At 42.6% G+C, this 12171-nt stretch overlaps 1 protein-coding gene across 7 annotated transcripts in view; it reads right to left on the bottom strand.

Moving 5' to 3' along the window:
• Window positions 1–2396: 2396 nt before the first annotated feature.
• iqsec1b (IQ motif and Sec7 domain ArfGEF 1b) overlaps window positions 2397–12171 on the bottom strand; it is a 205019-nt gene continuing 195244 nt past the window's right edge. For 6 of the 7 annotated variants that reach the window (XM_056392069.1, XM_056392099.1, XM_056392090.1 and 3 more), the window contains 4 exons: window positions 11768–11929; window positions 11465–11641; window positions 10006–10055; window positions 2397–7567 (listed from right to left, as the gene is read on the bottom strand). In XM_056392069.1, coding sequence (XP_056248044.1) covers window positions 7037–7567; window positions 10006–10055; window positions 11465–11641; window positions 11768–11929 — 920 coding nt within the window. In that variant the 3' untranslated portion in view covers window positions 2397–7036. The remainder of the gene's footprint in view (window positions 7568–10005; window positions 10056–11464; window positions 11642–11767; window positions 11930–12171) is intronic. The other variant, XM_056392107.1, reaches the window with a different exon arrangement.

The following is a 12171-nucleotide window of genomic DNA, read 5'->3' as shown; positions in this document are numbered from 1 at the left end:
CGAAGTATGCTTATGACTTGGGTTAACTAGTCCTATTATTGACAGGCTTTTCATATTTTCCATATTATAAGACCCAAAAAGTCCAAATTCTTCTGAAAAGATCCACAATGTATTATATAATGTGTAATGTTTTATTTACTCTTTTAACAGTGCCATTACATTGTGATTTTTATTTCACAACACACTTTCTATTTTCAATCTTCTCAACCCTGACAGAAAAGGGACTCTTATGGGGAACTGCTTATTCAATATTTGAATAGAGTGATTCTACAAAAAGAACTTAACATGTCTATAAAATGCGCACTATTATCTTTTTATTGTCGAATCGAAAGAACAGCGAGGTTGCTAAAAGCAAATTCCCCCGAAACAAAACGTCTAAATGTCATGGATCACAGAAAATTCTGGCACTCCTATTATATCGAGTATGCTGACTTTGCTATATGAATATTTTCCGACTACACATGAATGCACCATAACAATGCTGCGAGAACACCAGTCGGTGGCGCAATGTGCAAAGGAACTGAGCTACTGAGCAGTGATGGTTATATGAATAAATATAAGTGTGTCAAAAATGATGTAGAACTTGGGCTTAAAGGTGAAGAACTTTCAGCCACAAAACAAAGACTTTAAAAGGTGTAAAAATGAAAAAAGAAAACATATATAAATAAATGAATAAATAAATAAATAAGTGGTCTAACACTAACCCTAGTTTAAGTATCACTGACTAAACAGTTGTATAATACAAACCATAGTTTGCTGGCAGAGGAAATGAAGCCGTGTGTTGGTCCGTCCCAGCTGCACGGTGACGTCGTCCTGCTGACAATAATGGTGTGGCCCTCAAAGCTGTGATCTATTTTTAGCTCCAACCTCAAGGGCCAGACAGACAAACAGGGCACACTGTCACTCAGACCACCTGCCACAGTCAGGCGAGCAGCCAGGCGTGTTGGCTGTGCAACACCAAGAAAAGAATTAGTGTGCTGCTGCTTTGACCTTCATCAGCAGTGACGACGACCAGAGAATTTTGTTTAGGTTGATACTAACGCCTCACTGTCTCTGAAGGAGGCCTCTGTGTTGTCGGATAGCTGAGGGTGGAGTAAAACACAAACATGGTTGTGTCACTTTAGGGCAGCACTGTAGAGAACACAGATGTTTTGTCCTCAGGAAATGTTTGTTGGGATTTTAAAGGGGAATTCCACCAATAATACACCCAGAGTTTAATTTAGGCCACTCGTCACGGGGTGTACCCACCCTGTGAAAATAGCTGTATGTTGTCTTCTTTGGCTCCGAAGGGAGCGTCATCAAGTCAGAGAGAAAAAAACCCAAATGATGTCATCAGGGTTATTTTAGCTTGAGCCAGGAGACGACGCGTTTATGATAGAAAGCCTATGTCACAAACTGTGGGTGTGAGTTTTTATTCAGGGAGGGTCTAACAAAAGATGTTACTGAGTGCATTATGGAAAGGGTGCAGCAGGACCTGACGGCCAAGGGTCAAGTTTCTATTTGGCAATTACGCACAAATTACACATCACATTGTTTTAAGAACCAATTTTACTTATTTGACAGTTTTAGGCAATAGATAGATAGATAGATAGATAGATAGATAGATAGATAGATAGATTAAAAACATTGAATTGAATGAATAGGGAACACCTACTTCTTCCACTTAGGACTATGAGTACAGGTTAGGACTCTAGGAAAGGTCACAGGCACCACATGTAGATGGAAAAGCTCACAGAAGGTGTGGTTAGACTTACCCAGTTATTGCAGCAGATTAGCTTGTATATGGAAGGTTATTGTGCATTTTATGACTGAAGCATGAAACTTTCTCCACTGCTTCTATAAACCATGAAGTTTATTTTCAGATGTGGAGGCCTTCCAGATGTGACCCCTGGGACAGGGCAGAGCCCCCCGGAGTAATGAGTGTGTCCCAGACCCAACTAGCATGCTAGCTTCTGATTAGAATGTTCGCTAATGTCTTAGCTAGTCATGTAACTTCATAGAACACACAGCAGAAGTTTTCAGTGTTTTTAACGAGCTATAGCTACCTTAACACCTGGAAATGAAGGGGCCCGCAGTCCCCTGGCAAATATGGTGGTCTAAGCAAAATTATGTTACATGGCCATAGCAGCAAATAAGTTTTTTTTTTTTGAACAAAAATGCAATTTTGGCAAAGATATACATGATTATTACAGAGAGTGATGGGGCAAAAAACAGAAAAATGCAGTGCTTATATACAAAGTGCCTCCATGTCTGAATTAAAACCTTGGGGTATGTAGATTAGATGCTGAAACTTTCATGCTTTAGTCATAAAATGCATAATTAGTTTGCCCATCTGGCCCACTAAGTCATTGAACCGCGACCAAGAAATGGACAAAGCAGGGAGACTCAGAAGCAGCTCAGATTTTACAGTATATCGCTTTATTTTGCGTTCTCAACATTGTCACAGTACTAGTTTTACATCAATAGGGTTTTGTCTACTTAGAAACAGAATGCATAATAAAATAAGAGCACTCCTCCCTTCCCTTTGACTTCAAAAGTGGGCTGTGAGTGTGAGAGAACAGGAGTGTCCCAGGACATAAGTCAGAAGCGGTGTTAACTGTGTAACAGTTGGCTGTTCATCTCTAGATCCTATGATAATTCAGTCCTGACGGAGGCAGAGAGAAGCAGTTTGATGATTATGTAAATATCAGAGGGGAGCAGGAATGCACCTTCAATGTAACTGCAGACACTGAGTAGTAGTAGTAGTAGTAGTAATAATAATAATAATAATTTACAGAGTATTTACATATGTTTTCTCATTCTTTACTTCCCACCCACCCTTAAAACGTTTCCTCCCTTTCAAACCCTCTTTACTTCATCAAGTAACATTAGATTTCCCAAGATGGATTTGCTATTTACACTCAGCAGTATACTGCAATGTCTTTATATTGTACAGTGAAAATAGAGGTGAAATGCATGCCGGAGTAGAATGACACAACTTTAAATGAAGACACACACAAGCAGGCCAGAAATCATCTAAATGTAAACAAGCATCAGTCAGAGAAATCAAAACTACACTGAAAGTTTAGGTTCAGGTCAAGCCTGCTGCTCAACAGAACGACAGTTACAGAAAGGAAAAAGAGAAAAGAAAAGAAAAGGAAAAGAGACGGTAGGCATCAATGGCATGCGACAAAGCACCTCACACAGAATCTGGGCAGGTCTGACAATAGATCAGTCTTCTGAAGGAAGAGGGGTGTGACTGAAAACACTTTGATTAGACATTTTTTATCGAACTATCGATATTAAATAAAAGCTACGCTTCTTCTCAGCTAGTGTCCGCACCGTTGTTCCATGATGACTAGTTAGTAATCAGCTGCTGGTCTGATGACAGAATTTCTGATTGGTCAAACGTGGGGTTGTGGTGGGTCGGTTGAATTTGGTCCCCAATTTATTTAGTATAAAACTGATTTTAAAATTTAATGACCAAGCAATATTGGCACTTTCCTGACTCCGTAGGTCGTAAACTACACTGAATTAAAATCATGTACAAGCAGCATATTTGACAGATAAAGAGTCAAATATTAAACTGTAGAGTAACCTACAGCACATAAAGTACTGCAAAAAACATTTTGGATCATGAGATATTTTGAAAATGGTTCCACTTTCTAATTAGACACCATTCATAAACAATTTACAGGTGGTTTCATTAATGGCAATTAAATACTGATGCTTTGTAGATTAGTAATAAGCCATTGATAAGTACATCTGCATTGCCAGGTTGTGAAAAATCTCTTTTGCAAGTGTTTATCCTCCTCCAGCAAGGTTTTCCACAAAGATCTCAAAGTGTCTCTGTTTAATTTAGTTAGTGGAGGACGGCCTAAGCAACAGCTGATGTCAGTAAATATATTTACTGTGGGACTTGAGGGAAACCCGGGCCAGCATGACATGTGCTTGATGTTTTTTAGTTAGTTTAGCTCTTCAGTTCATCATGAAGACTGACCACTTAAAGCTGCCCCATCTTACCTTTACATTCAGTAATTGTGTGTGCTTGTGTGCATTCTCTTCCTCATCAAATATTTACAAAGCTGATTTTGTGGCATATTTTACATTGTGCAACGTTTACATTCATGTTTGCTTCTTCGTCTTCTTCGCTGCCTTTGCCCGCGCTTTGCTATGCTCCTTCTGCCAACTGTCGATCAGCGGACCGGTGTGCGACTGGGAAAACGGGAATGTGAATTACATCCTCCGTGTGCTCGAGAGCACGTATGTGTTTTCTTGTGTGCGTGCACAATAGGAACAAAACAGGGAGCCACTGGTGTGAACGTTGCTCCACAGTGCTACTAGAGGTCAAACACTCCACAGGGTTCCCTTTAACTTCTTGATCTAAGATCTATATAACAATATCTTATTAACATTTACAACTGCAGACTGGATGGATTATTGGAAACTAAAACATTTATAACTGTAGATGATTTAATAACATTTGCTGGAGGATAAACTCCAGGCTAGGGGACGTTTTCAGAACTTGGTAACCCATATGTTCTTGTCAATGGCTTCTTATGGACGTATAAAGCATCAGGATTTATTAACCATTCATAAAGTTGACAGTTAATTAACTTAATTGATTCATTAGATTAGTAGAGAGTATTAGATTACCCATTATAAAGGAGGCATTATTAGAAGGTGGTGCCTTGAAAACTTGAACCTTGAGGAAAGAAGTATTTCTATTTAAGAATACTGATCTACTGAATATCACTTAACAACAGTAATGTGTGAGCCATTGACAGAGACAGATGATAAATATGAAGTCATTCATTATACTCAAAGCTGTCTGTCAATTAGCACTTTGATTTCCAAATGACAAGAGTATATACTTCCTCATGCCAGCTGTAAAAAACTTTTTTTTTTTGTTGGCCTCTTACAGCTGTGATACAGATGTGGCAGCTTTAACTGCTGCTGTTCACCAAGATCCATTAAACTACGGTATGTGGATCAGGAGAAGATACAGATTTGGTTATCGTCTAGAGTGACACAGATACATAGCGGACTTCAGTTAGATGTAATTGAAGAAGTCAAAAATATTCTACCATTCATTTTGAACAACTGTGGACTGTAACTCTGATATAGTTTGGGAATACACAATGGTTATAAAATAGCCTGAAAATACATTGTTACATGCAACTATTTTCTTTGACATTCTTCTTCTCTGACATTCTATCGGTATGGAAAGTCCAGTCGAAATCAATGTGGATACTTGCACTTCAGTGATACATTGAGGAAGAAATGACAAAGGACTCTGGAGGGAAAAAAAAAGACAAACTCAACAGAACTAAACAAAATGGAACAACCACTAATTTGCAATTGCTCTTAGACAAAAAAGTAAATACATATTGCACAAGTTAAAAATTCCATCTCAGTCTTTAAGCAGATGCAGACTAACTTCTGCCTTTGATATCAACTAAGTAAAACAAGTGCTGTGTCTATCACTTCCAACAGAACATGTGCTCCGGCACACCAGCCCTCTGCCTCCGCTCTGCACACACACACACACACACACACACACAACAGATACTGTGCTCAGGATGGCCGGAAGGTACAACCAGCACATCCCATAATATGTCAGAACAACGATTGATATAAAACTGCCATTTGTGGTGAGTGAAGCGTAAGAATGCTATCACCATCACATAGTGATAATTATTGATTTCTGTACTGTGGCATCTGTGTGGCTCCGAGAAAATGTCCGATGGAGGGAGTGAACAGCGCTGCTCGACGCACTCGCTGCTCGACAGACACACAACGAAACTATGGAGGGAACAGGGCACACTCAGCCAGCTGAGAGCTTCCGTATCAGGAGAGACACTTGGACAGTCATGTTGCTGTTTCCCTGCTACACAGTTTGCACAGACTCCTTCAGTTCCTATGAAAAACATTGTGAACCACCTCCTCCTCCTCCTCCTCTTCCTGCAAAACAGACTGAAGGAATCCCACCAGGGTGCAGTAGAACATATAGGGCATTTCTTAGTGTTTATTGGACTCTAAAAAAATAGTTAAAAAAAAAAAAGACTGTGGACAAGCAGCCACTCTTGAAGGGTGGACATTCAGATGAATCTGTCTGCTCAGCAGCTCGCTGTGGCTTCCTTTCTCCAGAGCGAGAGAGATGAGTCTGAACCGATGAAGTGCAGTGGATGAGACTGTGTGCACGCTGCTTGTGCACCAGCCCTCGTCAATCTTAACAGAGTTCTAACTCAAAGGCAACCATTTACAGTAGTGTTCCAGCTTACTGAATTACCTAACTAATAAAAGCTTTGATTGGTTTCTTAACAGTGAAACTACGCCACCTATGTGCGAGTATAATACTGAGAGTTTTAATTGATGTTTAATTGTTCTGTAATAATAATAATTATAATAACAGCTGATATTATTATTTTACAAAATACTATGCACAATATACATAAAGCGATTTTTGTGACTAAATTAGTAAATGCTTCAATAATTGGCACATTTATCACTGCTAACAGAGATATCACAGTGCACTGTGAGCTACTGCTACATTAAATACTCCTACAGCTACTGCTGAGGCAGACCACCTGTCTGTCTGTCTGTCTGTCTGTCCGTCCGTCTCTGTTCAGCCAAAACACTCTCACACTAGATTAAATCACTTTGTAGACATTGAAGTTTAGATTACTGTTTACTTCTTCTGTAAAATACTAGTAAGTGAGATATTTGATCATGTTCTTTACTTTACTGAGGAGGAACAGTAGTTGTGGTCTTTGTGCATGCTCTCGCGTTGTCGTCTGCTGCTCATGAAGCAGTCAGACATGATTTATGACCTGAAACGAAAATGAAAGGAGCAACAGGAAAATAAATGTGTTTGGGTTGAATAGACTGCCCCCCGTGACGAGCATAACAAAAAATGCTGAAGGAGACACAGGATCTCGTCTGGCTTCACATCCCCAGACCGGTGATGCACAGTGTGACCGTCTCATCAGCCGAGAGCCTCGGAGGAACAAAATCAAAGTTCAGTAGGAGAGCCCAGAAGGGCCCCTGTGCCGCCTCACACCACCGTACTGATGCCACTGTGCTTGGGCTTGGTGCTGCTGGAGGCCTGGGAGGGTGGTGGTGGTGGGCCATGGTGGTGTGAGCCATGAGGAGGGTGGGAGGAGTGGCTCCCGTGGCCGTGCTGCGTGTGAGGTGGGTAGGGCGGCTGCTGGCCGTGAGATGAGGCCGGGTGGAATTGGTGTGGAGGGTGCTGCAAGTGGGCCGGCGGGTGGTAGTGGTGGTGGTGGTGGTAAGGCGGGGGGTTCTGGGTCATGTGGCAGAACTGGGCGTGGTGTGGGTGCATGGGGCCCGGCGTGTCCGTCTCGACCCGGGCCGTGTGGTGCAGATTGGCGGGGTGCGGGGTGTGGGAGATGAGGGTGGGGTGCAGGGCCTGAGGGGTGGGGCTGGGGGACTTCACACGCCTGGTGCCAAACAAAGATCCGAGCAGAGAGGAGGAGTTGGGCAGGGACTGGCCGCTGTGGCGGGACGGGCAGTCTCGGCTGGAGGGGGTTCTCCGCCGCATGTGAGGACTGCTAATGATGGACCCCTGAAAGAGAGAGGACAGTCAGAACACAACAGCAGACAGTCCACTCCTGCTATCCAGTGGGAAACAGCAGAAAAAGTCGAAATATACTTACTGCAGATTCTAATTTCTGTAGTTTTATGCCGACAGAAAACATATTTGTGGAAGTGGAAACACAGCAGAACTACCTGCATGACCAGCTACAGCTGATCTCAAATCTCATGTGATTGCTTGTCTTGCCTTGTGGAAAAGCGTCTCCATTTCTTTTGCCGCTCACTGCCTTTGTTTGTCTATCCATGCTAACATCTCACGCTCGACTCTCTTTTAACGGTTCGGAGGCTTTGCTTGCTGAGCTTGTGAGAGTCGGCGTATCTGCTCTGTCATGAACAGACAGCTTCTAAGTCTTTAGACTCGCTTTGCCTGCTGATACTGTTGTGAATTCCTGTCACTATTATATCTGGTTTCCAAGGTTACGGTATCCTATTTAATATTCACATGCCCCCAGTTTGGATCCTTTAAATAAAAATGTGACACAGCAGACTGTATACAGTACACACATTTGCGTGCATTACCATCCTGAGCTGTCATGTTTAGGTTCACTGTAAGTGCACTACTGACTTAATTGACACGTGCTGATGTTTCTAAATCCCAGCTCAGCAAGACAAACAAAAAAAATCTTCACAGGATTTTTTTTTTTTATGAGGACCCAAAGCACAGAAACACAGTTTAACAAGATAAATACAGAACAGTAAAAAAAAGGGTTTATGTTAAAGAAATCAAGCAAATATTTCAGAGCCATGCACTTCATGCAAACTGAACTGTTCACCAAAAATATCCACAGTCTTGAATTATGATGCGTTCACGTGTTCTTGTAGTGCTAGCATCCTGAGTGCTAACAATTAGAAACCCAAAACAATATGGAGTGTGTGTGGGTCCTGTTGAGTCCCCTCATATATCCTGATCACTGATCACTCCACCAGTCTCTAAGCCAAACGATACAGGGACCAGGGCCTAGTTCTTCATGTGCCTAACTGATTCAGGCTAACATGTTAGTCAGCTAACAGGTAGCTTAATTAAACTCTGATATTTATTGAGGATTATTCAGTAACCTACAGTGCCCAGCTATGTCAGGAAATAAAGATTAGATGAATACATTTTTTTTTATATTTACATTTCAAACAGGAACTAATGAGCTTCAGGCTGAGTACCACAGACAGTGTGGAAAGTACTGACAGATAGACTAACACATTATTAGTTTTGGTCTTTTTGTGGGTTTTGTTGACAGGAAGAAAAATATAAAAACGTGACAGCCTTATCCTTTAAAGGTCCCAGTTTACACTTGATCCATAAGAAAAATATATTTGTTTATTTAAGAACCAAAAAAACATCTCAATATAGTTTTACATCTCCTCGCGCTTCTTTATGAAGCTCTAGCAAGAACAAGGTGTTTTGTTTCGGTCTCTGAGCCGCCCACCTGATTGACTGACTGTTTTCTGAGTGACCAGGTCCTGGGCAGTCAGAACTGAAAAGAGCCAGATGGTCAAATTTGGTCTCCCTGTGCAGTAATGTTTTGGCTTCCTGACAGTGTTTTCCTCTGATTTTATGTCTTGTACTTTGCTTGCTCAGGGATGCAATGACCTTCTGGTGTTGTGTCATTAATGTTTAAAACACCACCAATAAAAAAAGGTTGGACAGTAAGTCTGTGTGGACCTTGCTGGGGACATGGCTGAGGACGATGACCGTATGGTTGTGACATCAAAAGTTAAGGGACTCCTGACAGCCACATTTTTGGATACAGACTGTGTGCATTTCCAAAAAGACATGGAAATATCACTTTCTATAATATGGAGCCTTTACGGTCCTGTTGTGACGACAGCTTCACATTCAAACTAGCACTGAAAATTCAGACTTGTGTCAAATTATCAACAATCAATCAAGCTAACTCAGTTAGCCACATACAAATGGCCCTGGTCACACACCTTGTCTGGCTTGTCTGGCTCAGATTCTTTCACTGCAGTACACTGGTGTCTAAGTGCGACAAGGTCAGGGGTCAATAAAAGGAAGCAGTGCGAGTCAGTCACTTCAAACTGTGAGCATGCAGGAGCTGGAGCTAAAGCACAGCCAGGTTAACTTTGAATGAACACAAAGGAGACAAAACTCAGAAAATGGCTAAAAATCTAACCCAATGAACAAGAGAGGGTGACTCAAAGGTGAGGGTCTAACATCAACATGGAGCAGCGCTATTGTTAGTCATGCCATGCTGTGTACATGAAGGGTTAGCCACAGCCGATCATTCCCGCTCAGCCCGGTGCATGCATGGTGTCCAAGGTGCTCACAACAAAAACACCAAAGCAGAGAAGAGAACTCAAAAGTACAGAGAAACAATAACACAGAGACTTGTGTGTTCAGGATGAACAACATAAAGTCAGAGGACAGCTCGACATCAGTTGCGTCCTACTTACTTCCATATTGCTGTCTAGTGATCCTGCACTGCTGCGTCTCCCACGCTTGCCTGCCCAGAACATGTAACATGACAGATTAGACACGCCTGGTAAACACGTGAAGGTGCACACATCCCCGTGTCTAGTATGGGAGGACACTAGTTCTCTAAGGTGACGAAGATGGCACATGACTAACTAGCAGCAGACTGGCAGACTGGCAGAGGGAGGTGAGTAAGGACTAAAGAAAGGGGAAGAAGCGAGTCACTGCTACAACTCCACAACAAGCTCAGCCTCTGGGAAACTCCAGCTAATCTCTTAAGGTGTCTACACAGCGACTTCAGGCACAGCTGGCAGGACACCATCCCATTAGTAAAAGACTTGCAATCTCGCGGCTCCAGTCCACATGTCAAAGTGTTCTTGGGCAAGGTGTGGCTGAGTGTGTATATCAGTGGGTGAATGTGGCGCTTTGACTGGTTGATAAGACTAAAAGAGCGCTATATACAGTAAGTCCTGAGTTTTGGTCCAGAGTCTCACTCCAAAAACACTGGATCTTACATTTCCCACAATGCAACTAACAGCATTTTTCATGTGATTTTTCATGTGATTGTCATGTCAAACTCCACGCCTCCAGTTTCTAATGGAAGCTTTGTGTTAAAAATTTGTAGTCTCTAAGACCAAGGTGAGATTACTCTGATGACATCACTATGACATCAACAGGGTTATTTTCTTCAACTCGACAGGGCTAATCAAGAGCCACAGAAGGCACAGTTACCCTTAAAAGGCAGAGGAAGATGTATCAATACCAGTCTCCTTTACACACACCAAAGCCAACTGCAAACCGTGTCAATTTCATTTCAGGGACACTGTGATCCTTAAACAACTCTGAAAGAAAACACAGGCCTGAAACATACGTTACTGATCATGCTCTATAAAAGCCACTGCTAAAATACATGGATCCAGAACAACCGTCTTCATTTCATTCTGTGATGTTGCTTCACTAGTCTAAACCCAGCGCTGAGGTCACTGAGTGTGTTTGTGCACTGTGGAGGCGACTCTCTACACCCCGTCTGAATCAACTGCACAACATTAATTCCTCTTACCGCTAAGACGCTCAAATTGATTGCAGTGACCTACATAGCACTGTCTCCTCCCCTGCTGGTGACACAGGATTATTAGTGGATAGCCTCTAGTAAATTACACCTTGGTCCATTAGCAAACACAGCCCTCACTATCTCCCTTGCTTCACCGGTGGCCTCACTCAGAGACTCTGCTTTGGCAGGACAGTTGCCGTGGATACCACCCGAATCAAACCTGTGCGGCAACAGGAACACGACCTCTTCCGACTTTCCAGAACAATTAACATCCAAAGAGATGTGAGCAGTGTCATGCCAGCATTCAGCTCGGGTATACACTGTACTTTGTCTAGCGCAGGGATGAGACGTTACATAGCGTGTTACCATGGCAACCTCCCCCTTTTTACCTGCATCTGAGAGGTCACGTAGGGAGCTGCTCAGGGCGCTCCTCTTCAAACCTTCACCAATGGCGTAGCTGTCGTCAAGGCTCGCTCGGCTCAGGTTGCCGTTTCCCGTGTCCTTCTTTAACCCAGAACTCTGGGACATGCTGGGCCTCACCACCCCCTTCTGTTTTTCAAGCTCCGCTGTGGAGGGAAACATAAGCAAAGCTGACTCCATTTGTCCACATATGATATTTTTTACCAAGGTGAATGAGTCAGATTGGATTGAACAAAGCCAAATGTCCTTGTAAAAAGGAAACTCTTGCTCACACTCTATCCGATACTTCTCCATCTCTTGGACTTCAGCGATTGATTCTCGCAGATCATCTGTGAACTTTTTGCGGTCCTGAGGGTTGGGTGCATTAAAGTTGATGAGGACTTTGATGTCAGCTCCTGGAATGGCCGAGGTCAGACGGACTCCGTTGGGATAATCTAAAGAGTGAAGATATCAAGACTTTAAAGCCCTGTCCAGACAAAACACACAGAGCACAAAACTAGGGTCTTTTAACAACTGACAGAACTAATGCCACCATGAGGGTGAAATCAGACAAGCACGCCCACTTAATGTAGCGATCGGCTCGGTGCGCAAGATACCATGCTTGTATGAAAGTGTATGCTGTTATTCCCGTTTGTAAAATTCACTGTGTGCTGTGCCTCTCTATGACAGCAGCCTT

Source organism: Seriola aureovittata, chromosome 2 (genome assembly GCF_021018895.1).
Source record: "Seriola aureovittata isolate HTS-2021-v1 ecotype China chromosome 2, ASM2101889v1, whole genome shotgun sequence".
NCBI lineage: Eukaryota > Metazoa > Chordata > Actinopteri > Carangiformes > Carangidae > Seriola > Seriola aureovittata.
The sequence above is the reverse complement of the archived record's forward strand: the minus strand, read 5'-3'. Positions and strand labels throughout refer to the sequence as shown.